The sequence below is a fragment of the Gorilla gorilla genome, chromosome 23 (genome assembly GCF_029281585.2).
Source record: "Gorilla gorilla gorilla isolate KB3781 chromosome 23, NHGRI_mGorGor1-v2.1_pri, whole genome shotgun sequence".
Lineage (NCBI taxonomy): Eukaryota > Metazoa > Chordata > Mammalia > Primates > Hominidae > Gorilla > Gorilla gorilla.
This window is the reverse complement of record NC_086018.1, coordinates 41,589,794-41,616,773: the sequence shown is the minus strand read 5'-3', so window position 1 is coordinate 41,616,773 and position 26,980 is coordinate 41,589,794. Positions and strand designations below refer to the sequence as shown.

Below are 26,980 nucleotides of genomic sequence, written 5' to 3'. Positions count from 1 at the left end.
TCTTGTAGCAATTGATGGGCACTGAGAAGCTATCTGTGCCAACTGCCTTAGGAGACGCAAGAACCTCCTCCAACCCCTCCCTGGGCAGTGCTGCCCCCTAGGCCCCTGCCCAGCCCATATGGCGTCACTCTTAGCCAGGAGAATCTCAGTGTCCAGCTGAGCTCCAGCTCAGTGCTGTTTCCTTGGCCTTCTCCCAGGGAGCACGTACACTCCTTGAAGGCACAATGGGGCTACCATCCAACCCCATCCAACAGTGGCAGCAGGGGATCACCCGTCCCCATCGGCTCCCTGCTGAGATCTGCCGAGAGCCGACATGAATGAAGTAGCAAGTCATCTCCTCCTTGACCAATTATTATTATATGAGTAATTCTGAAATGCTGTGTGCTATGCTAGTACCGAGGTGTGTCTTCCCATGTGATGATACAGCATCATAGTGACACTCACTATGCTGTTTTGCCCTTGAGGCACTCACAGTCCCCAGGGGTTCTAGACAGGTATCACATCTACCTAGGCAAGGGCAGCTCCCTGAGAGTGGAGCCCCTGGAAGCCACAGCCACTGTGCCAGACTGTTGTGACACTTGGCTAGGCTGCAGAAGGCCCTCTGATCTTGCACGCTGATTTTTCTCCCTGAATTCATAGGTTTTATTTTGTCTATGCTAAAAAAAATAAAAAAGCAAGCAAGAAAGAAAATGATGATAGCAAAATGATCATCTAACATGTAAGTTGGACACCTGCTTCCAATGGCTCGGGTTCTCAGGAGCTTTAATATGAGACTTGATTGCCTAACATTAAAACAAACAAACAAAATTCTTCCCAAAAAATTCTCTGGAGAAAGTTCATTTTCCATTCTCTGCAGAACGAACATGGAAAATTTCAACCGCAAAGTGCAGTTTTCCCATTCAGATGACTCAACCTTATTATTTGTATGTATACACTCATTCATCAAATATTTACTAAGGGCCTACTATATGCTAGACATTGTCCCAGGACTAGACGGTACAACAGTGAATAAGACCAAGATGCTCCTTTTGAGGGGCTCAGGGTCGAGTATGAGATAGGTACGAAATAGATGACCCAAGTGCCACAGGAACAGAGGGAGGCGCCCATGAGTTGCTCAGGAAAAGGAGGGACATTTGAGCTGGATCTTGAAGTTTGAGTAAGAGTTTGCCAGGTGCAGGCTAGAGGAAAGGTCATTCCAGGCCAGGGAAGAGCATTTGCGAGATCACAGAGGCAGGCGGGAGTGTTAAGCACGTTTGGGAAATGGGGAGAGGATGCATGTGTGGGATCCACCTGCATGGTGGGCCTGGTTGGGGAGAAGGCCAGGAGGGCAGGAGGGTGGGCTGTGAAGGACATCACCTTCTATCAGTAGGCAGGGGAGGCCGTATGCTATGGAGTGAGGGAGTTACACTGTGCTTTAGAAAGATCCTTCTGTACCCTGGAGTGGAGGATGGACACAAAGGAGGAGAGGCTGCAGCCCAGTGAGAACTGACTTGGTCCCCGGGGTCTGGTGGACCCAAACCAAAGCACTGCTTCAGAAAGCTAAGCCCACCCTGGCCATGCCCTGTGTTGTGTTTCCTGAAGACATGTCCTTTAATACCCCAGCAGCCTTGAAAGGAGGCATTCCCAGCTGGTTTCACAGATGAAGGAGTGCGGGCTCAGAGAACAGTTAGTGACATGTCCATAAGGACACAGATAATGAGCAGTGGGGCAGGGATTTGAGCTCAGGAGTCTGTTGGGAGGGGCCACCTCCTCTGCCTGGACAGCCTGCCCTGTTCCACCTCCACCACCAAGCAGACCTGGATACCACCCCTTTCTTTTTCTTTTTTCTTTTCTTTTTTTTTTTTTTTTTTTTTTTGAGAAGGAGTCTCGCTCTGTCACCCAGACTGGAGTACAGTGGCGGAATCTCGGCTCACTGCAAGCTCCACCTCCCGGGTTCACGCCATTCTCCTGCCTCAGCCTCCCAAGTAGCTGGGACTACAGGTGCCCACCACAATGCCCGGCTAATTTTTTTTTTTTTTTTTTTTTTGTATTTTTAGTAGAGACGGGGTTTCACTATGTTAGCCAGGATGGTCTCGATCTCCTGACCTCGTGATACACCCACCTTGGCCTCCCAAAGTGCTGGGATTACAGGCATGAGCCACCGCGCTTGGCAGGATACCACCCCTTTCTAAAAGTCTTCCTGCCCTCTTGGTTGGGCCCCTCTGCTCTCTGGGTCTTCACTTTCCACCTGTATCATAAAAACACAATACTTTGGAAAACGTTGAGAGTTCATAACTTTGCTGAAAAGAGGACACTCTCTTGTTTGCTTCATAACTGCCAAACATTTTCATTTTAAGGTATATAAATACCAAGTAGAATGACTGATCCAATGACTTACTCCTTTTTTTTCTACTTCTTCGATTCCCTTCCAGTCCTTGTTTAAAACACACTTGCCTTGACCATTTATCCAGTTACAGCCTGCATGGAGTACATTTTAATGCACAAACATCTTAAAAGATGAAAGAATATTCTCATGTGTCCTTTTAGCAAAATTAGATAGTCCATCACCAAATACCGCATGATCAGATCCTTCCTGTTGGATGACTAACTGAATGAAAATACCAAATTTCCTTTTTTATCCTTAGAAATATATCATTCAGTCATCAAGTGCTTCAGCTGATACGATCAGTGTCACCATCATCTTTGGAATCTAGAGTGCTGTTCTGTCTCTATGCCTTCCTCTTCTGAATCATCTCATCATTGTGAAATCTCTTCCTTTCTCAAATTTTCTTGCCTTAGCTGTTTGGGCATAAAGAAGGAATTCTGAATTTCCAGCTGCATTCAGTGAAATCTAACACAACACCCCGAGCATGGTGTCATTGTCTTCTTTTATACATTCGTGAGAAATACTGTAGAACTTTGGGCACTGCTGCAAGAAAACTGAAGGGTGATGTCCTAGTGGTGTTTCATTTCAACATTATCTCATCCTGCCAGGTGATTCTATCATTTTGGTCTTGTTGTTATCTCTCTCTCTCTCTCTCTTTTTTAGCGAAGTTAGGAAGAGTTGAAGAGTAATAATGAAATATTATTTAGGATAATATATTATTTAGGTTAGATATAGTAAGATTAAAATCAACATCACTAAGACCACATAACAAATGGATCCAGATAATAATTGCAAAATAGAATGAGTTTGTTTGTTTGTTTTTGTTTGCTTGTTTGTTTTGAGATGGAGTTTTGCTCTTGTCACCCGGGCTGGAGTGCAATGGTGCCATCTCAGCTCACTGCAACCTCCGCCTCCCAGTTTCAAGCGATTCTCCTGCCTCAGACTCCCAAGTAACTGGAACTACAGGTGCACACCACCATGCCCAGCTAATTTTTTGTATTTTTAGTAGAGACAAGGTTTCACCATGTTGGCCAGGCTGGTATCGAACTCCTGACCTCAAGTGGTCCACCCACCTTGGCCTCCTGAAGTGCTGGGATTACAGACGTGAGCCACTGCATGCCAGAATGAGCTTAATTTTATAAAGAAAATAAGTGATTTATTTTGTAAGACATCTAAGAATAATAAAAGTCTTGAATACCAGCCCTGATTTTGGTATCATGGCACTGCTAGCTTCATAAAATGAACTGGGAGTATTCCTTTCTATTCTATTTTCTGGATTGTATGGAATGGTTATTCTTCCTTAGATATTTGATTAAATTAACCAGTGAAATCATCAAGTCCTGGAATGTCCTTTGTTGGAAGGTTTGTACCTATAAATCCAGTTAATTTAATAGTTATTGGATTATTCAGAGTTTCTATTTCATCTCAAGTGAGTTTTGCTAATTTGCATCTTTCAAAATATTGGTCATCAAGGTTGTCAAATTCATGGAATTAATATGGTTCATGGTGTTCTTTTAATTTTTTTAAAGTATCTGTGAAGTATTTAGTGAGATTCCTTATTTCATTTATCACTTTCATAGTTGATCTCTTTTCTCCTTTCTTCTTCATCAACTCAGCTAAGGCTTCCCACTTTCACAGATCTTTTAAAAGAACTAGCTTTTGTTTTTATTGATTTTTCTCTATTTTTTCTGATTTCAGTTTTATTGATTTTTGGTCTTTATTATTTCCTTCTTTCTGCTTGTTTTGGATTCAGTTTATCTTTTATATTTCTTAAATTGGAAACTCATAGTTTTTATTTGAGTCATTTTTCCTCTCATATAAGCCATTAGTGTAATGTATTTCCCTGTAGGCACTGATTTAGCTGCATTTCACAAATTTGGGTATGTTGTAGTTTTAATTTTTATTCATTTCAAATTATTTTCTAATTTCCCTTAAGACTTCCTCTTGGATCCATGGATTATTTAGAAGTGTGTTGTTTAATTTCAAAATATTTGCATCGTGTTCAGTCCAGGTACAGTGGCTCATGCCTGTAATCCCAGCACTTTGGGAGGCTGAGGTGGGCAGATCACTTGAGATCAGGAGTTCAAGACCAGCCTAGTCAGCAAAACCCCGTCTCTACTAAAGATACAATAAATAAATAAATAAATCAGCCAGGTGTGGTGGTGGGTGCCTGTAATTTCAGCTACTCAGGAGGCTGAGACAGGAGAATTGCTTAAACCTGGGAGGTGGATGTTACAGTGAGCCGAGATCGCACCACTGCACTCCAGCCTGGGTGACAGAGTGAGACTCTGTCTCAAAAAAAAAAAAAAAAAATTGCATAGTGTTTAAATATTGTTCTGTTATTGATTCTAGTTTAATTCTGTTGTGGTCAGAGAACATATCTTGTGTGATATTAATTCTTTTCAATTAGTTAAGGTTTGTTTTATGACCCTGGATATGGTATGTCTTGGTAAATATTCTGTGTATACTTGAAAAGAATGTGTATTCTGGTGCTGTTGGGTGGAGTGTTCTGTAAATGTCAGATCAAGTTGGTTATTAGTGTTGTTCAGGTCTTCTATATTCTTGATTATTTTCTGTCTCCTTATTCTATCAGTTACTAAGAGAGGAGTGTTAAAGTCTCCAGCAATAGTTTTGAATTTGTCTATTTCTTTTTCCAATACTATTAATTTATGCTTCATGTATTTGAAACTCTGAGAAAAAAATTGTGTATTATAATTTCCTAGGTATTTACCATTTCTGTTGCTATTCCTCTCTTTCTGAAGTTCTAAGTTTCTCTCAGCTATCATTCTTCTTCCCCTGAAGAACTTCCTATAGGACATCTTTTAGAGCAGGTCTGTTGGAGACAGACCTTAGTTTTCTTCAATTTATAATATCTTTATTTATTCTTTATTCTTGAAAGATATTTTTGCTGGATATAGAGTTTGGGGTTGACATTCCTTTTGTTCCAGCACTTTAAAAATGTTGTTCCATGGTCTTCTGGCCTCCATAATCTGTGGCAAGAAGTATGCAAGTATTCTGTTTTCTCATATTTAATATGCCTTTTTTCCCAGGCTTCTTTTCTTTTCTTTTCTTTTCTTTTTTTTAACTAGGTCTCTCACTCTGTCACCCAGACTGGAGCATGGTGGTGCGATCACAGCTCACTGCAACCTTGACCTCCCAGGTCCAAGTGATCCACCTCAGCCTCCCAAGTAGCTGCAATCACAGGTGAGCACCATCATGCCTAAATTTTGTATTTTTTCTAGAGACAGGGTCTTGCCATGTTGCCCATGCTGGTCTCGAACTCCTGAGTTCAAGCGATCCTCCCATCTCAGCCTCCCAAAGGGCTTGGATCACAGGCATGAGCCACTGCGCCAGACCATTCAGGCTACTTTAGAGATGATTTTTTTGATCTTTAGTTTTTCAGACAATTGATTATAATTTATGATTTGACTTGTTTGACCATGGGTTTTTTGGTGGTTTTTGTTTGTTTTGTTTTGTCTTTGTTTATCCATTTTTGGATTTACTGAGCTTCTTAAATCTGTAAATTTATGTTTTATGCCAAATTTATGGCATTTTCAGCTATTATTTTTAAAAATACTTTTTCTGTACCCATCTTTTTCTTCTCCTTTTGGTACCTCAATGACATGAAGCTTAGACCTTTTGGTTTTGTATCACAGGTTTTGTATCTCTGAGACTATGTTATTTTTATTTTCTCTTTTGTTCAGTTTGAATGATTTCTGTTCGTGAGTTTTCAACTTTGCTGACTCCTCTGTCATTCCATTTTGCCACTGAGCCAATCCAGTAAACGTCATTTCAGTTACTGTATTTTGGTTATTTCCTTTTTCCTTCTTCTTTCTTTCAAGTATGTTTGCTCTCCATGAATATAATAACTGCTTTACAATCTGATAATTTCAACATCTAGTTAATCTTGGGGTTGGTGTCTGTTGTCTTTTACATTGAGCATTATTGAGATTTTTCTGGTATTTTATATCACTTTGGACTGTATCCTAGATATTTTAAGTGTTTTATTATGACACTCTGATTCTGTTAAAATCCTCTGTAGTGTGTTGATTGTTTTTGGTCATTATTTTAGCAGGCAATCAGCCTAGTTAGTTTTAGACTGCAAGTCCTAACGTGCCTTCTGTGGTTTTAATGTCAATTTTGTTTTCAAAGTCATTGCAGTGCTCTTCAGGGAAACCCACGTGTGCACCACCTAGAAGTCAGTCTTAACTACACAGTAATCATGTTCTCAAAGCCGGTTGCTATGCTGCTTGGGGTCAGTTCCACACCTTTACACATCAGAGATGAACCTGGAACTTCCTGCAAAGATGTCCTTTCTTCTAGCTCTCTCTTCTCTATGATCTCCCCCACACTCTGTAGCCCCCAAAGGCTACTTTTCTGGGTCTTCTGGTTAGAAAATCTTAGGTTTTAGCCTATCTGTGCTGCTCCGCATGTCTCATGGTGAGGGCCACCTTCAGGGCCCCAGTGAGAGAAGAAAAAAAAAAGAGAGAGAGAGAGAAAATTAACATGGATTTCCCAACATTCCTTGAATCACAGGGCCCTTTTTCCCATTTTTTCTGGTTAGAGAAAATTTTAACGTTTTGGCCACTGCTATTGTTGGCACCATTACAAAAGTGCAGTCTCAGAATAGGGCTGGGAGAGTAAACAGAGACAAAAACAGGAATTCCTGCCACTCTGTCCCGAAGAGGCCCTCCATCCTATCCTAGCTCTTTGGTCAGAAAGTCAGCCTTTCTTTTGGACCTTTTTCTGTTCACATCTGCTGCACAGTTCCAGAATTAGGACTGCTCTTGACTCTTAAGCTGGGAACATGGGAGGAAAGCCCCATGAAACTCATAACTTTGTCATTCTTCAAATTTTGATTTCTCCCTCCATCAGCCTCCTATTATTTACCTCAGATAGTTGTGTTTTGTATTCTGTGTAGGATTTTGGGTTGTCATAAGAAGGAGAGAAAGGGTGAAGTGTGCCTACTCCATCTTGACTGGGACCAGAAGCACCTCTCAAGACTCTCGTACTGCCTGGATTGTGTTCCCTGAGGTCTTCATGCGGCTGTCAAAGAGCCACTCCCTGGTCTTCCTGACTAAGTCTCCCCTGCCCCATCATTCTTGGTCCCATGCAGTATCTGAAGTTATCCGAGTCACCTTTCTTTCTTTCTTTCTTTCTTTCTTTCTTTCTTTCTTTCTTTCTTTCTTTCTTTCTTTCTCTCTCTCTCTCTCTTTCTTTCCTTTCTTTCCTTCCTTCCTCCCTTCCTTCCTTCCTTCCTTCTCTCTGTCTCTTTCTTTTTTTTTTTTTGAGATTTTTTTTTTTGAGATGGAGTCTCACTCTGTCACCCAGGCTGGAGTACAGTGGCACAATCTCAGCTCACTGCAACCTCCGCCTCCCAGATTCCAGTGATTCTCCTGTCTCAGCCTCCCAAGTAGCTGGGATTATAGGCGTGCACCACCACACCCAGCTGATTTTTGTATTTTTAGTAGAGACGGGGTTTCACCATGTTGGCCAGGCTGGTCTCAAACTCCTGACCTCGTGATCTGCCCACCTCGGCCTCACAAAGTGCTGGGATTACAGGCGTGAGCCACCGCACCCGGCCGAGTCACTTGTTTTTCTTGTGTGTTTGTTCTAAGTTTCTCCATCACAGTGTAAGCTCCTTGGGAATGTGGACTCTGTCCACATTGCTAGTCATTGTGTCTGCAGGTCCTAGAGCAGCACATAGTGACTATTCCTATGTATCTGTGACTAATGAGCTGACTGATAGGAAGGAAGGCTGGATCTGACTGATTGTCAAGATTTAACAAGCTGGGCAATAGGAGAGGAATTAAGTAACCACCAGAAAACCTCCTGCTCTCTCGAGAGGGACAAGTATGTAAAATGAGGAAGGGGAAAATGGATGGAAAATCAGTAGGATTCATTGGTTTGCTCATGGATAACTAAGGAAATAATCAAGCCTTATAGCCTAGAAAAGAAATCAGGGTGTGGAAAGCAGGGGGCATAGGGCTGTTTGGATATGTGTTTAGACCGTGAGATCAACTGGGATCTACTGACTTTGCTGAGATAGCACATGCCCCTCAGGGACTCTCTGACAGCACTCTGGGGAGGTTCAGGTGAGTCCTCTGGTGCAGGTGGAATTTAGGAGGAGTCTAAAAGTGAAGGCAGGGAAATAGACATCATTAGGACTTACAGTCCTTTTAAGCAAAAATTGTAAAAATGCAATGTAATTCCATCAATTTTCCAAAGTTTGCATGGTCAAGTAGTGATAAGGGATTGGCTGGTTGAACTTTGGATCCCTTTCCACCCTCGAAATTCCATGATTCTGCAGAGTCCGGTAGGCAGTTGGAGAAAGATGGCACAGAAAAGCAGGTGAGGTTGTAGTACCAGTGGTGCAGACTTATGGGCAAGCAGCATCAAGGCTGTAGTTGGGGACATCAGAAGAGATGACCTCTCAGAAGAGAGTGGAGAGAGACAGCACAGTCAAGGGCAGTGGGAGTCAGGTGGAGAAGGAAAATCACAGTGACTGCAGTTTACGCTGGCCAGGTGCCAATGTGGGTGTGCACATGGACTTTACACATTTTCCTCCATTCCTAATTAGTTCTAGTGCGTGGAAAGATCTAGGGCATCCCAGCCTCTCCAGCCTCAGCCTTTACTGTGCTTTACGGTGGCCTAGCAGGGACCTGTGAGCAAAGGGTCTTTTTTAAGTGTCCATCCTGTGAGTAAATATGACAGAATTTTGATCATTTTTATTTATTTTTATTTTTGAGATGGAGTCTCGTGCTCTCCCCCAGGCTGGAGTGCAATGGCACGATCTCAGCTCATTGCAACCTCCGCCTCCCAGGTTCAAGCAATGCTCCTGCCTCAGCCTCCTGAGTAGCTTGGATTACAGGCACGTTTCTACTATGTCCAGCTAATTTTTGTATTTTTAGTAGAGACGGGGTATCACCATGTTGGCCAGCCTGATCTCGAAGTCCTGACCTCAAGTCATCCACCTGCCTTGGCCTCCCAAAGTGCTGGGATTACAGGCGTGAGCCACTGCACCCGGCCCTGTCTTTAAATCCTACAAGCCTCACCTTGGAAAATGAGCTGAGACTAACAAGTTCCCCCAATGTTTCTCAACCATTTCCTGTAGTCTCCATTATCTCTCCAACTTGAAAATTCAGAAATAAAAGTTTTTAGCTGTTTTCCTCCGAAGACACTTAATGTTATATTGTGTTTTCCCCCTTCTGAGAATAAATGAGCCCTGTTTGTTTTGTGTGCTGAAAAGAAAAAAGTTGAATAGCATTTATCTGAAGATAAACAAGGACTTACAAATTTAAGAAGACTTCCCTGACATGCAGCTGGAGAAATAAGACTGTATTTTAAGAATTAAGTTAAACCAGATGTGAAATAACAGACTTTAATGGTATCCTTGAAACAAATAGGGGGGATAGGAAAACCCCTTGGGAGATTAATGAGCCCATTAAATTTAAACACAGTTATTTATTATTTTTTTTTCTTTTAAGACCAAAACAGAAGGTCGCGGATTCAGAACTAGCTTGTGAACAGGCTCATCAGTATCTTGTTACCAAAGCAAAAAACAGATGGTCAGACTTGTCTAAGGTAAGAAAATGATTATTTCCTTAAAAGGAAAGAAAATCTATTTCAATGTTTCAAGATCACTGGGATGATGAAGCTGTTCAGATCCAGATGCTAAGATGGGAAAACAACTCTGTGTACCCAGTGTGATCACTCCTGCTATTCTTAAAAGACTTTTTCAAACTAAATTCTTACATTCAAAGTCAAGTGAGGTTTAGAAAGATAAGGAATTGTTGGAGTTACATGGACCAAAATTCCTGGCATTACTTCAGGCTGGATATGAATTAAAAACTTATTTGGTTGGTGCAAAAGTCATCGCAGTTTTAGCCATTACTTTAACGGAAAAACTGCAATACTTTTGCACCAACCTAATACATGAAAAATATAAGATGCTGTTGTACTTAATTTTATACAATATAAACATACATTTTAAAGAGCTGTTTCTTCCTGTCTTGCCAAAATTATAGAAGCACATTTACAGGGCGGATACCTTCCACGTGCAATCCTATGAACTGTGATTATGGTATTGAGATGGGGCTGTCTAATCCAACAGGGCCAATGACAGCCAGACCTACAAGATAATAGAACTGCATGTGCAAAACCGAGTTTGTCCTGAAATCTAGGCTGGAGATCACCACTTTATAATGCAACAAGAATGCAATAGCTTCCCTCTAATAAGTATTTTTTAAACTGCATTATGGAAATATTTTCACATTATTTTGAAAAATACCTCCACTTTGTTTCACTTGGTCATTTTCTTTCTGTGTGTGCTCTTTCTTGGCCTGTGCCCAGTGTGAATTTTGTCTTTGAAGTCCTGCTAACCTCCAGGGACTGTCTCTACCCAACCTCCTGTCCTGCGCAGAGTGGACTGTCTGTGCTGTGGACTCCATAAAGCAGACTGTCTGTGCTGTGGACTCCACAGACAGGACTTGCTGCACTGTGGACTCTATAGAGTGGACTGTCTGTGCTGTGGGCTGCATAAAGTGGACTGTCTGTGCTGTGAACTCCATAGAGTCAACTGTCTGTATTGTGTACTCTATGGAGTGGACTCTCTGCGCTGGCCCACACCAACCAATCCCACAGACTGGAGCTCTGTGTGGCCCACTTTCAGAGCAGCCCTCTAGGTTCAGGGTAAGGAAAGGGTCGGGACTGGAACCTTTCATGGATTGTATCTAACAAATCACTGCCAAACTCAAGGTCATCTAAATTTTCTCTTATGTCGTCTTACGAGAGTTTCATAGTTTTGTATTTTATAATTAGGTTTGTGATCCATTTGAGTTAATTTTTGTGGAGGGTATAAGGTCTGTGTGTCTAGATTCATTTATTTAAAGGTGGATGTCCAGTTGTTCCAGCACCATTTATTGAAAAGACTGTCTTTGCTTTGTTGAGTTGCCTTTGCCCCTTTGTCAAGGGTATGTTGATTATGTGGGTCTGTTTCTGGACTCTCTATTGCGTTCCATTGGTCTGCTTGTCTTTTCTTTAACCAGTACCACTGTCATGATTACTGTAGCCTTATAGTAAATCTTGGCATCAGGTAGTGTCAGTTCTCCAAGTTTGTTCTTTTTTTTTTTTTTTTGCAGTATTGTGTTGGCTATTCTGAGTCTTTGCATCTAGAATAAGTTTATGGATCTCTACAAAACAATTTGCTGGGATTGTGATTTGGATTGAATTGAACCTATATTTGATGCTGTTGAGCCTTCCTATCCATAAACATGGAATGTCTCTATTTAGGTTTGGCAAACATTAAACATTTCTCATCACAGTTTTGTAGTTTTCATTATATAACTTGCATATAAGAGCTCTTGCAAATAAGACCAGGCTGGTTTGGAATTCCTGGCTTCAAGTGGTCCTCCTACCTCAGCCTCCCAAGTAGCTGGGATAACAGGTGCATACCACCATTCCTGGCTAATATTTTATTAGATTTATACCTAAATATTTCATTTTGGGGGGTGCTAATGTAAATGGTGTCGTAGTTTTCTTTAACTTTTATTTTAGATTCAGGGATATGTGTGCAGGTTTATTATATAAGTAAATTCATGCCGTGGTGGTTTGTTATACAGATTATTTCGTCACCCAGGTACTAAGCTTAATACCCAATAGTTATCTTTCCAAATCCTCCCCCTCCTTTCCCCCTCCACCCTCAAGTAGGTCTCAGTGCCTGTTGTTCCCTTCTTTGTGTCCATGTGTTCTCATCATTTAGCTCCCACTTGTAAGTGAGAACATGCGGTATTTGGTTTTCTGTTCCTGCATTAGTTTTCAAAGGATGTTAGCCTCCAGCTCCATTCATGTTCCTGCAAAGGACATGATCTTATTCTTTTGTATGACTTTGTAGTATTCTATGATGTATATATCCCACAGTTTCTTTATCCAGTCTACCGTTCATGGGCATTTAGGTTGATTCCATGTCTTTACTATCATGAATAGTGCTGCAATGAACATACCCGTGCATGCATCTTTATATTTGTATTATATAAATATATGATATGAATATATTTGCTATATAAATATATGATATTAATATATTTCTATAACAAATATATTTCTATAACAAATATATTAATATATATTTGTTATATAAATATGTTATATTATATAAAATATTTATATGTGATATTTATATATTTATGTTATATAAATATATTTATATTTATATATTTAGAATGATTTATATTTCTTTGGGCATATACCCAGTAATGGGATTGCTGGGTCGAATGGTAGTTCTGTTTTTAGCTCTTTGAGGAATCGCCACACTGCTTTCCACAATGGTTGGACTAATTTACACTCCCACCAACAGTATATAAGTGTTCCCTTTTCTCTGCAACTTTACCAGCATCTGTTATTTTTTTACTTTTTTTTTTTTAATTGAGATGGAGTCTCACTCTCTCTCCCAGGCTGGAGTGCAGTGGCATGATCTAGGCTCACTGCAACCTCCGCCGCCCGGGTTAAAGTGATCCTCATGCCTCAGCATCCTGAGTAGCTCGGACTACAGGTGCATGCCACCACGCCTGGCTAATTTTTTTGTATTTTTAGTAGAGACAGGGTTTCATCATGTTGGCCAGGCTGGTCTCGAACCCCTGACCTCAGGGGAGCCACCCGCCTTGGCCTCCCAAAGTGCTGGAATTACAGGTGTGAGCCACCACACCTGGCCGACTTTTTAGTAATAGCCATTCTGACTGGTGTGAGATGGTATCTCATTGTGGTTTTGATTTGCATTTCTCTAGTGATCACTGATGAGCTTTTTTTCATATGATTGTTGGCCACATGTATTTCTTCTTTTGAAAAGTATCTGTTCATGTCCTTTGCCCACTTTTCAGTGGGGTTGTTTAAGTTCCGTATAGATGCTGGATGTTAGACCTTTGTTAGATGCATAGTTTGCAAATTTTCCTCACATTCTGTAGGTTGTCTCTTTATTGATAGTTTTGCTGTGCAGAAGCTGTCAAATCTAATTAGATCCCATTTGTCAATTTTTTCTTTCGTCATGAAATATTTCTCAGTTCCTATGTCCAGAATGGTATTGCTTAGGTTGCCTTCCAGGGTTTTTATAGTTTTTAGTTTGACGCTTAAGTCTTTTATTCATCTTGAGTTTATTTTCTGTTATAAGGAAGGGGTATTTGTTATAAGGAAGGGGCCCAGTTTCAATCTTCTGCATATGGTTAGCCAGTTATCACAGCACCATTTATTGAATAGGGGAATCCTTTCTCCATTGCTAGGTTTTGTCAGCTTTGTTGAAGATCAGATGGTTGTAGGTGTGCAGTCTTATTTCTGGGCTCTCTATTCTATTCCACTGGTCTATGTGTCTGTTTTTGTACCAGTACCATACTGTTTGGTTACTGTAGTCCTGTAGTATGCTTTAATTGGGTAACTTGATGCCTCTAGCTTTATTCATTTTGCTTAGGATTGCCTTGGCTATTTAGACTCTTTTTTGGTTCCATATGAATTTTATTTTATTTTATTTTATTTTGAGACAGGGTCTCACTCTGTCACCCAGGTTGGAGTGCAGTGGTGTGATCTTGGCTCACTGTAAACTCAGCCTACCAGGCTCAAGCCATTCTCCCACCTCAGCCTCCCAAATAGCTGGGACCACAGACATGTGCCACCACACTCAGCTAATTTTTGGTATTTTTTGTAGAGATAGGGTTTCGCCATGTTTCCCAGACTTGTCTTGAACTCCTGGGCTCAAGCGATCTGCCTACCTCAGCCTCCCAAGGTTCTGGGATTATAGGTGTGAGCCACCACGCCTAGTCCCATATGAATTTAAAAATAGCTTTTTCTAGCTCTACGAAGAATGTCATTGGTAGTTCAACAGGAATAGCACTGAATCTCTAAATTGCTTTGGACAGTATGGTCATTTTAATGATACTGATTATTCCAATCCATGAGCATGGAATGTTTTTCCATTTATTTGTGTCATCACTGATATCTTTGAGCAGTGTTTTGTAATTCTTATTGTAGAAAACTTCCATGATTAGCTGTATTCCAAGGTATTTTGTTCTTTTTGTGGCAATTGTGAATGGGATTACATTCCTAATTTTGCTGTCAGTTTGAGACCATGCTGTCCAAAGCAATTTATAGATTCAATGCTATTCCTGGTGAACTATCAATGACATTATCTCTCATGAGAGATGATGGTGTATAGTTTTCTTTACTTGTAATATCTTTGTCTGGTTTTGGTATTAGGGCAATACTGGTCTCATAGAATAAGTTAGGAATTATTCCCTCCACTTCTATCTTTCCGACATAAGTTCCTGTAAAGTTTTCTGCTTATGGGTGTCTGTCCCAGTAAATTGTGATTCTCTGTATTCACCTGTCTGTCTCTCCAGTTTTGGGGACAGTGATTTGGCCTGTAACTTCACTTGTCTTATGATTTAAAAAGAGTTGTTGATTTTCCAATTTGTTCAGATTTTTACTTGTTGTTGGGACAGAGTGGTAACTTCCAAGTTTCTTACATGCCAGACCTGCTACGTGTTTTTAAAGGGACTCTGAAATCCTACAGACTCAATTTTTTTTAAAGCATAATTTTTTTTAAGTTATGACTCTACTATGAAGTATATAAAATACATATGTATTGTTTAAATAAGTTTAAAGTAGTCAGCATGTAACCACCATTCAGGTGAAGGAAAAGAATATTGCCAATATCTTAGACCAGGAGCCAGCACACTTTTCCTGTAAAGGCCCAGATAGTAAATATTTTTGATTTTCTGTCAAAACTGCTCAACCCTGTAGCACTTGGTACCATCAGACTTCCTAGTTTTTTCCACTCTAGTGGATATGTAATAGTAGCTCATTGCAGATTTGATTGGCATTTTGTTTGTTATTAGTGAGATTGAGTATATTCACTTGGTCATTTATTGGTCAGGTTTCCTTGATTGTGAAGTGCTTGCTTGAGACTTTAAGTCTTCCTACTGGTTTGTCTTTTTCTCATTGGTCAACAGAAACTGTGACGATGGTCATAGTATACACTGCTCTGTGGATCCTGCTCTTTTGTAAGTGACATGTGGTGCAACTATCATCTCTCAGTGTGTATTATGTGTTCTTACCTTTTTTATATGATGTCTTTTGATAAATATAAGTTCTTTTTAATGTAGTCAAATTTACTAACATCTCTCTGTAGGTCTTGTTTAAGAATTCTACTCTGGAGTCATGAAGATATTCTCTCACACTCTCTTATAGGAGCTTGACAGTTTCAACTTTCACATTCAGGTCTTGAAATCTGGACTAGATGTTTCCCAAGTGTGGTGAGGCAGGGACCCAGTCTCATTTCCTCCATATGGAAGTCTAGCTGTCCCAGCACTGGTCATCGTGAAGTCCCCCTTCCCCTGGCCGATCTGAGCATCACCACTGCCTACATCACGGCCCGCGGGTATTACTGACCTCCTCATTCTGTTCGCCTGATCAGCTTGCCTGTGCTGGCACCTACATCACATCTTTGTCGTCGTGATAACTTAATGATACATCTTAATTAATTGGTAGACAACTCCCTCTACCTTGTTCTTCAAGAGTTTTGAATCGCTTTGTCGAGTTCCACAAAGAAAATGACACCTTTACTATTATATTTGAGTTTTCTAATTCATGAACACAGTGTCTCTCCATTTATTTTGATCTTCTTCAATATCTTTCAGTAAAGTTTTATACTTTTCTGTATAAAGGCATTTCTCAGATATCACAGATTTATTCCTAGGCCTTTCTATTTTTGATGCCTTTTGTAAATGTTATCTTTTAAAATTTCACTTTCTGTGTCTGATATGTAAAAACTGTGATTGATTTTGCCTGTTGACATAGAATCCAGACTGCTTGCTAAATTCACCTCTTATAATAATTTATTTGTGGATTCTTTGTATTCCTGTGTATACAGTCATGTCAGTGAATAATAATAATTGTATTTCTTCCTGTCCTATCATTACACCTTTTATCCTTTTTCTTGCCTGATTAAACGGGCTGAGACCCCGCAGTACAATGTAGAATAGCGGGTGATGAAGATATTCTCACTTTGTTCCTGATCTTAGGGGGAATGTTTTGTTCTTTCACTATTAAGTATCATACTTGCAGAGAACTCTGTAGATGTACCTGTTATATCCACCTCATCATGTTGTTATGAAGAAGATTAAATGAGCTATTGCTTGGAAACAACTGAAGACATTGCTGAGAACCACACATGTTAGCTTATTCAAGTCTGTGGTCCTGTTATATGCCTGACAATACCTTCTGTACCCATCAGGGCCATAAAAATGGTACCATATAATCTTGTCATAATAGCTGGAGTCTAATGTCCCTCATTTCCCCTCTTACAGCCAGAGGGCTAAAACCAAACCATCATTGAGATGAGGATCCTCCATCTCATTTCCTGGGCTCTGGTTGGCCCTTATTTCTAATCATTTTTGAACCCAAGTTGTTGATCAGGAGAAGAATCCAGGTCAAACCCCTGAGGCAACTCAGAAACCACCCCCTTCCGACACCTAATTCTCATCTCCGTTTTGCTGTATCACTTTCTTTCCAGGAATGATGAGGATACCTGGAACATAGATTAAAAGGTGATTAAGGAGGTGGATGGGGATACAAATGCCTTAGAGTTTCCCAGATATTGACTAATTGAACATCTTTTCTGCTGTCATACGCACATTTCACATGTTCCTAAATACCGTCCTCTGATGTTGTAGAATTTTCTAGAAACCGATAATGAGGGCAATGGCATTCTTCGACGCTGGGACATAAAGAACGCACTGTACGGTTTTGATATTGCCCTCACACCAAGAGAGTTTGAAAAGCTTTGGGCAAGGTAAGTGGCACGTGAGACTGGTTGTTTTCCATTCTTATGGACTAGGGGTGCTTGCTGTGGCAAATTCAGTCTAATCTTTCCTACATCAGGGTAACTGGGGGCTGGGAGTATTTTCTCTTGGTTGCATCTGTCTCATCTCCTGTGTCTTTCCTTGTTCCTTGCTGCTTGGTGCTCATAGCAAGCAGCCTTGGTGGATGGGTTGGTCTTCAGTAACGCGGAGAACCAGGGTAAATGCTCATCCATACCAGACTTGAGAGGTTTCTATTTCCAAGGACCTGAGAGCTCAAGCCCAGATCTTTACTGTTTTAACAAAACAAGTCACTCTCCAAGGACTTAACTCTAATATAACTCACTCAGCAGATATGCAATGGGTAAAGGGAAAAGCAGTTTCTCCCCATTACCTATAGATGGAAATTAATGCTGCACAACTGTTTTATAGGTAAGTAATTTGTGGGAAGAAAAACCAAACTTTTAGCAACTTGGAGTAGCTTCCCGAGGGTCTCTTAAACCGAAAATTTTATCCGATGTTGGTTCCATTTGTCAAATGTATTTTCGATTTAGCTGTTTTGGAATTGGGCCCCCGGTTATGGTCTTCCCTGGATAGATGTCTAAGTTTCACATTCCACTAACAATGTGGTCTATTTCCAAGTTCCAGACCCAACTTCAAATTACCTCCTTCTTCATTATATGTCCGTAGTCACCTGTATTCCCCCAGGATGGTATACCAACATCGTACGTCCACTCAGGAGGCAAACTCATGAAACCATGAGTTCATACCATTTCCCAGATTTTCATCTGTTCAAAGTAGAAGGCTGAAATGTTGGCCAAGTTTAGAATTAGGTGGGTTGTTTTGTGTCTAATTTAGAAAAGCAACTGGAAGTTCTTACAAAATGCTTACTTTTTAAAGATCAGTTCCAACACAGGGTCCAGTTAGACTCCCTGCCCATTTCTGTTTGAGTAGCTTACATTAGTAGTTCCAGCTGGGAATAGGCAGATCTTTGTGGAGTAGGCAAATGCATAGCCCTGCCTCTCAGTTGACTTTAGGATAATCCAAAGATGACAACATGGTCCCTGTCTTTGGGGAGCTGTCAGGGCACAGAATGCATTCACACAGGTAGCTATGGTACAGCAACAACTGTGCAAAACCCCTGAGCAGAGAGCAAGTCAAGTGGCATGGGCAGTGAGGCAGGAGCATGGGGCTAGCGGGGGCTGGAAGCTGTCATGGGTCCAGATGGAGAAGGAGGCATTCTTGTTCAGCAGGCCACCTGTCTGCAGGGAGGCAGGTGTTCTATCAGAAGTGGCATGGGGCTCCCAGGGTCAGAAAGGAAGGGTAGGGCTGCTCCCTTACCAGGTCCTAGCTTTCTGGTGTTATTGACCAGGCAGTCGGGAACAATGGGATTTGAGTGTGGTTGTGGGGTGAACAGAGCTGCAGTTTAGGAAGGTGAGTCAGTTCAGGGGACAGGATGGCTGGGGGTGCTGGCCCTGGGAGACCACCACCATCACCGGGGGGACAGGACGAACCCCTGAGTGGGGGCTGGCCATGGGAATGAGAGGTATTGGAGTCATGTCCCCCACAAGGGTTGCCATGTGGGAAATGAGTGTGGACGGAGCCTCTTTCTGAGGGTGGGACAGAACTTGTTTCCATTTCAATTGGAGGTGGACACTCACTGTTGGCTTGTGGCTAAAGTTTCTTTACATGTTTATGAACATAATTATGAAATGTGCAGATTTTCACCCTGTGTTGACAACTGCTTGCAGTCAGAGTTTTGTCCACTATTGTTTAGTTGACCTCATGCCACACATGGTGAGTGGTTAAGAGCAACAGCTCTGCAGCCAGATGCGTGGGCATGACTCCTGCCTGCTTCCTGCTGTGTGGCCTCCATCAAGTTACTTAGCTTCTCTGTGCCATATACTCCTTATCATCTGCAAAGCAGTAGATGATGTTCCCTGTCACCCAGGGCCACTTGAGTCCTGGGTAAGGAGTCATATTAAGTGCTAGCCCAGGGCGTGGCATGCGGTAACCACTCAGTAAATTTAACACACCCTTTCTTCATTTGTTCACCCAGCAAATGCTTCTTAAACACTGGCTCTGCGCCTTTGCAGAGGTTTGCAGGGCTGAGGATGACCAAGATAAACGAGTAATCCAGAGCTCATCGCCTAAGACACTCAAATGCTCTTAAGGAGAGAAAGTCTTGGTAATTAAGTGCTGTGTCCCTGTCAGGACCTCTGAAGGCTCAGAAATCAAGCACTAATAAACTGGGCTTTTAAGCTGAGTTATTTCACATACAAGATTAATTTATGAGAAAGTGGAAGAGTGATGGTGAATCTGGTTTGCTAGAGAGAGAATACATTTGGAGGCCATAGAAAAGTCCAGTTCTTGGGCTGGTAATTCCTCTACTCCCTCCCTTCAGTGAATCCCTTTTTCCCTCTGGAATTGCCTTTGGGTTGGCACACACATTCACCTGGTGACCCCTCCTGTGTCCGTGTTTTTCATTTTCCCTTAGGTCAATCGTGCAGTTCCTAGGACACTTTGCAAATTATAGCACCTATCATTTTTATTTCACTTCATTAGATGAGCTACTTCCTGGAAAGTATTTTATGCAATATCTACATTTTCAAAATCAAATCAAGTTTGTATTGATTCAAGATTTTCTTCACTGCTATTGTTTTTGTTCTCCACTTTTTCACTGTGTCAAAATACACATAACGCAGTTTACAATCTTCACCAATTTTAAGCACACAGCTCGGTGGTATTCAGTACGTTCATCGTGTTGTGCAGCTGTCACCACCGTCCAGCTCCAGAACTCTTTCCAGCTTGTGAAACTGAGATTTTTTTTTTTTTTTTTTTTTGACAGAGTCTCACTCTGTCACTGGGCTGGAGGCAGTAGCATGATCTCAGCTCACTGCAACCTCCGCCTCCCAGGTTCAAGCGATTCTCCTGTCTCAGCCTCCCAAGTAGCTGGGATTACAGGCATGCACCACCACGCTCAGCTAATTTTTGTATTTTTAGTAGAAACGGGGTTTCACCATGTTGGCCAGGATGGTCTTGATCTCTTGACCTCGTGATCTGCCTGCCTCGGCCTCCCAAAGTGCTGGGATTACAGGCATGAGCCACCAGGCCTGGCCCCTTGTGGAGTTTTACAAAGGTGGTTTCAGTCCCTGAGCAAGGAAGGGGTCAGTTTTGCAAAAGGACCGTTATCATCTTTGCTTTAAAGTTAAATTACGAATTAAATTCTTCCCATAGTTAGCTTGGCCTACACCCAGGAATGAGCAAGGACAGTTTGTGTGGTTAGAAGCAGGATAGAGTCAGCGACATCAGATTTCTCTCAGTGTCATACTTTTTGCAAAGGTGGTTTCAGTTGGAAGGCCAGGCACAGGGTGTCGCTCAGTGTTGACCCTGGGCATGGGAGGCACCTCCTTGGGGAGGGCTTGGCATTCCGAGCACCTGCTGTAGCCTCATTTAACCAGGTAGAATTCAACTCTTTGAATCTAAAACAAACTTTGCTAGAAAACTCTGAAGTGGGAGAGGGTGTGCTCTAAAAACTTACCAAAGGGACGACCCGAGTAGGAAAAGCAGCAGGCTCGGAAATACCCATGGAGATTGTTGCTTGTGTGAAACTAGCCAGCCAAGCAGACCTGCCAGAAAGTTTGCAAGATAATTAATGCCCAATTTATGCACATTTCTTGATATGGCAGGTGAGTTATATATCAGTATTCAAATATAAACAGAAGAGACTGTGAAAAAGCAGCTGTGCCATGTACAGCAACTCGTGTGGACAAAAACAACAACAACAACAACAAAAAACCATGGTTTTCAGTTCACAAGAAGTGAGGCCATTTCTATTAGCTCAACCAAAGCAGTGCCCAGAGAGAACCTACTCGGTGCCTGGTTGGTGGAACCTCTGGACAGGGAGCCTCAAGATGGGAAAGGGTTTTAAAAGGTTGAGTGAACAAGATCATTAGCTCAGAAATGGGAAGATTCAGTGGGATGCGATGTCAGAGGGTGACTTTTAGAAGCACTGAATACAAAGAAGTTCGACTTGGAGATGTGCTAGCCAGGTAGACTCTAAGCTCAACATGAAGGAAGTGTGGTTCTCATGTCTGGCATGGCTTTACCTAAGGCTAGCCCCCTTTTTACTGGGGAGAGTAATGGGTAGAATTTGGCTCTTGATGGGTACTGGAGCAGATGGTGTCTGATCTTCTGTGATTTCATCGGAACATACTGAATATGCCCTTTGAGCATGTTCAGCTCCAGCAATTGGACACTATATTAGTCTATTCTCATGCTGCTATAAAGAAATACCTGAGACTGGGTAAAGTATAAAGAAAAGAGGTTTAATTGGCTCACGGTTCCACAGGCTGTACAGGAAGTGTGATGCTGGCATCTGCTCAGCTTCTGGGAAGGCCTCAGGAAACTTACAATCATGGTGGAAGGAAAAAAAAGGGAGCCAGCGCTTCTTCTGGCCAGAGCAGGAAGAAGGAGGTGGGGGGTGCCACACACTTTCAAACCTTCAGATCTCATGAGAACTCAATATCACGAGAACAGCACAATGAGGATCGTGCTAAACCACTCATGAAGGATCCAGTCACCTCCCACTAGGCCCCATCTCCAACACTGGGGATTACAATTTGACATGAGATTTGGGTGGGAACACAAATCCAAATCATATCAGACACTTTCATTTCTAAAGAGCAGCTATTTGAGTCATTAGACCTCCCTCCAAGATGGTACCTGAGAGAATTCCTTGTGTCCCCAGCTGCATGAGGTGCTGTGTCTGCCTCTGCTGCCTGGCCTAGGCCATCAGCAGGGCTTATACCACACCTCCTCATTCTGCCCTGAAACTCTAGGGACAGTGGCATTTGAAGATACTTCTGAAATGTATGTGGGAATTAAGTGCCTAAACTGAGCGGAAAGGACTAAGACATTCTCAGCAAAGCAAACCAATCAATGTGAACATACTCAAATTATGTGTATAGCTGAATTGCTGTGTGCAGAATAAATGGGCAGACTAATCTGATTGTGTCATAAATTAGTGGCCGTCACCATCCACGAATGTGAGTTTTTACGGGTCCTCTGTTTCTGTGCACACTTTTTCCTGGCACATCTATTGCTGAACCATTTGAAAATTCAACCTTTATAGGCAAGTTGGTGTTTTAAAATGTTACACAAAGGGTTATACAATGAAGGGTGAGGTTATGTAAGCTGAATTAGCTCGCTTATTAATCACATTCACAACAATATTTTAGTTGCAGTTGTGCAATCTAGTCTTCTGTTCCTTTGGATGAGAATAGAATGTTTATGATCTTCATTAATGAAGCAATTAAGAATGCCTTTTCATTCAGTTCAAGTGTCATGATGGAAAGTTTGTTGTTAGGAAGCCCTTGAGCACAGCACACCAGGAGGGCAGTCCTTCCTTAGAAATGCACTCCCTTCACTTTTCTTAGCCCAACAGCCATGAATGGATAACGTAGCTCATGCAAAGTGTGTTGCTGAATGCTGTGAATTTGTAAAAATGATTAAACCATAGTTTCTCCTCAAGAAACCTGCCATCTAGTAGGCAGATAAGACATGGACCTAGGAACTGGATGGAGGCAAGATGTGGGAAAAACTTTGGGTGGCATAGAGCAGTAGCAAATGCCAACATGCACTCCTCATGTATCCGCAAATGCACTAACCCGTCGGGTCCTCACCGCGCCTTGAGGAGCTCAAAGAAAGGCATTGTTGTGGTTCTTTTGACTTAGGAGGAGAGAGAGGTTTCCAAAAGAGGTGCACTGCTCCCTGGGGCTGCTTGTCTGGTGGGTGGGTGGGCTGTGGACCATTCTGTTACGAACCCTCCTGTCAGAATGAGGAAACCCTGGGAGCTTTATTCAGAGGGCGTCTTGACCAGAGTTGCATTATTACATTGTCCTGGTGCCACAAGGCTAGTTAGAGTCCTGATGTAGTTCAAGGAGAGAGGCATGGCCCTGGGATCACCCTAGAAGCTCAAGAAATGGCAGCCCTTCCGCCTCCTAGGTATGTCCATGTGAAATTCAACTTCCTCCCTGCAGCCATCTTAGCATCGCCAGCAACAGGGAAGCCCTTGCTGGAGGTGCTTGCCCCTGATGGTGCTGCTGAGACCACAGCTCTTCAACAGCCAAAGAGAAGCCACGGGAACTGCAGAGCCCACAGGCCTCTTTCTGAGGGTGTGTTGTCTTCTTGGGTTTTAAGAACAAAATTCACTGAATAAAGGTGGAAGTGTACTTTTCTGGGTTGCAAAATTAAGGCCATCCTCATAATAGACACCTGAAAAGGTCTGCAGGGGATAAGGAGCTGATGGTCTCAGCAGGAGCTGGGCGGGGCACTGTCCTGAGACCTCATGTCTAGGACCGCCCGTGACGGCTCCCAGCTGAGGGACTGATCCCTGGAGCAGGAAAGGGCCTTGCCAGGTGAAGAGCCGGCGAACTGGTATTTACCTAGAGCCCTCTATCTGCACCCTGCCTGCAAAGTAGCGGAGGAAGTCGTCCAAGGGGACTTTTCTTACCTTGTCAGGTGGAGTCCGTGTGGAGAATGGGGCGAATGCTGCGTTGAGGCAGCAGGTGGATGGCAGACACATGGCAGAGGAGCGGGGATCTGCAGGGCACAGCAGGCAAGGGAGCATGGAGAGAGCCCTCAGGGGCACCTGTGGGGACAGGCCCACATGGCCTTTGGGAAGGGTGGTGGTCTTCCAACTCCTGAGAGCCTCTGCAAGTTTTAGCACAAGTGCGTGAAGCAACATTTACCCAAACGTCTATCTGCTTTCTCTCCTACCTGCCACCCCTTCCCCTTGAGGACAAGAACGTGGTCAATAAGAACATTTTCTTTATTGTTCACCCAGCTCAAACAGTCGCACAGGGCTTAGTGTGTCACAGGCAACTGTGGGTTCCGTAGATCCTCCAGGATCTCATCAGTTAACGAGCAGAGCAAAAGGGAGCTGTACCTCTCAAAGGAAAACTGATTGTACTTCTACTCCATCAGGCAAATGCCCTAGCAACATCCTGATGGGAGAATTATGCTGGCAACATTGTTTAAATATAGTCTCATTGCTTGTAACTCTGAGTTCATCTGGGGAAAATCACATCTGCAAATGCCATTTTTATCGATTAGATGAGGACCAAGATCTTTCTGTAAAAATAAATGCTTTCTTTCTTTAAAGAAAATTGGCAATTTGCCTTAAAATTTTTATTGAAGTAATTCTATTCTATTTGAATAACGTTGGGAGATAAAAACCCTCCATTATGCCTTTTTTAATGAGTTCTAATTCAGAAAAATCTCAATAATAGAAAATGACATAAAAGGTACATAGCATAATTCTTATCTTGTTTTCCTCACTGGCCTCTCTCATTGGCTGTATGTAATTGGCATCTCTTCAAAGAGGAAATGGGGAATTTTACCATCTTTGAATCAAGTGACATTCACTCATTCGAGTTTTAAGATTGAATATGCTTTTTGAAGAATTTTTTTCTAAACCTTAGCATAATTCCTTTCACAGGTAAGTATTCAATTTTAAAAAACTGCTGAACGGGCGAGGTGCAGCAGCTCACGCCTGTAATCCAGTACTTTGGGAGGCCGAAGCAGGCGGATCACCTGAGGTCAGGAGTTTGAGACCAGCTTGGCCAACATGTTGAAACCCCGTCTCTACTAAAAATAGAAACATTAGCCGGGCATGGTGGCCGGCGCTGTAATCCCAGCAACTCGGGAGGCTGAGGCAGGAGAATCACTTGAGCCTTGGAGACAGAGGTTGTAGTGAGCCCAGCTCGCACCACTGTACTCCAGCCTGGGCCACAGAGTGAGACTCTGCCTCAAAAACAAAACAAAACAAAAAACAAAAAAAAAAAACCTGCTAAACGTATGGAGGGGTTGACTTTAATTTTCTGTAGTCACAACTGTGTTTCTAGTAGAATGACAGGTGAGTGGCTTGGGTTGCTCTCTCTCCTGGCAGGCCATGTGTGGCGTGACCATCCTGAATGCTGATGTGCCTGTGAGTCACCTGGGGTCCTTGTTAACATGCGGATGCGGATCGGATCAGGAGTGAGGCCTGAACTCGCGCATTTCCAGCTCTGCCAGGCGGGGCTGATGCCGCTGGCCCACAGGGCATGCTCCGAGTGGTGAGGGATGGAAGACGAGCTCCTCATGGATGGTGCAGGCATTTTCCAAACCCTGAGCACCAGCACACCTTACTGGCTACTGAGAAGTGCTTTCTGTTTTTGTTTTTGTTTTTTTTTTTAAGATACGACACCGAGGGAAAAGGGCACATTACTTACCAGGAATTTTTACAGAAATTGGGTATTAACTATTCACCTGCTGTCCATCGGCCCTGTGCAGAGGATTATTTCAACTTCATGGGTCATTTTACAAAGCCACAGCAGCTACGGGAAGAGATGAAAGAGCTGCAGCAGAGCACAGAGAAGGCTGTGGCAGACAGGTGAGTGAGGAAGGATCATGGGGCCATCATCTAGAAGTCCCCTTTTACATCTGGCCTCACAGCACAAGTTATTTTAAAATGGTACCTTCCCATGCTGGCAAAGTTACAGGGAAATGATCGTGCTTGTTCACTGCTCTCGATTCTGGAAATTGGTGCAAAGTCAAAGAGTAATTGAAAAGCTATAGCCCGTTCCATCTTACCCAGTCACAGTCTTATATCATTCATCATATTTTGTGGGTCACCCTTGAAAATGATACCTTTTAGTTGTGGATGGCATACCGCCTGGCCATGCCCTTGGCCCAACTAGAATGCAGGCTCCATAGGGATGTCTGTCACTTTACCTGGTGTCTAGCACCGAACAGACACCCAGTAATATCTGTTGAATGAATAAAGGAAAGAACCAGACATATCCTTTAACTCACACTTCTACTTTCAGGACTTGATCCCGAAGAAATAATTCAGAATAAGCCAACAGTTTAGCAACGGGAAGGTGTGACCTGCAGTGTGTCTTTTTTTTTTTTTTTTTTTTTTTTTGAGATGGAATCTCACTCTGTCTCCCAGGCTGGAGTGCAGTGGCGCTGTCTCAGCTCACTGCAACCTCCACCTCCCGGGTTCAAGCGATTCTCCTGACTCAGGCTCCTGAGTAGCTGGGATTACAGGCACACACCACCACGACCAGCTAATTTTTGTATTTTAAGTAGAGGTGAGGTTTCGCCATGTTGGCCAGGCTGGTCTTGAACTCCTGACCTCAAGTGATCCACCTGCGTCAGCCTCCCAAAGTGCAGTGTGTCTATAACAGCAAAACGACAACAAAGGGAATACCCTCCAGTCCCAAATTAGTGCACTGGCTTAGCAAAGAGTAGCCTGAAAGAGCGTGAAATTGCCCATGCCTGCTGCGGCCACTGTGGAAGAACACAGAAATGTTTGTGTAAAGGGCTAACAGGCAGTTACGTTTTGGGCAGTATGTGTACCATGAGTGGAACAATATCAAATGTAGGAGCAGGTGCCTGGGACCAGAAGATGCTGTGCAGAAGGTACCCCACTGGATTTGGATGGTGGGAGCATACATGATTCCTTTCCATTTTTAAAACTGATATTTAATAGTTGTACATATTTGGAGGGTATGTGTGATATTTTGATACTTGTATACAATGTGTAATGATCAAATCAGGGTAATCGGGATATCCATCATCTCAAACATTTATCTTTCTACAAATTCTGCAAGTCTTCTCTTCTAGCTATATTTTTTTAAAAATGTGTGGGTACATAGTAGGAGCATATATTTATGGTTACATGAGATATTTTGATACAGGCATGCAGTATGTAATAATCACTTCAGGG

At 42.4% G+C, this 26,980-nt stretch overlaps 1 protein-coding gene across 13 annotated transcripts in view; it reads left to right on the top strand.

Moving 5' to 3' along the window:
* The window catches only part of EFCAB6 (EF-hand calcium binding domain 6), a 291,734-nt gene that overhangs the window by 194,234 nt on the left and 70,520 nt on the right, over positions 1-26,980 (top strand). For all 13 annotated transcript variants that reach the window (XM_055374821.2, XM_019018760.4, XM_055374819.1 and 10 more), the window contains 3 exons: positions 9,853-9,949; positions 17,080-17,198; positions 25,445-25,639. In XM_055374821.2, the coding sequence (XP_055230796.1) occupies positions 9,853-9,949; positions 17,080-17,198; positions 25,445-25,639 (411 nt within the window). The remainder of the gene's footprint in view (positions 1-9,852; positions 9,950-17,079; positions 17,199-25,444; positions 25,640-26,980) is intronic.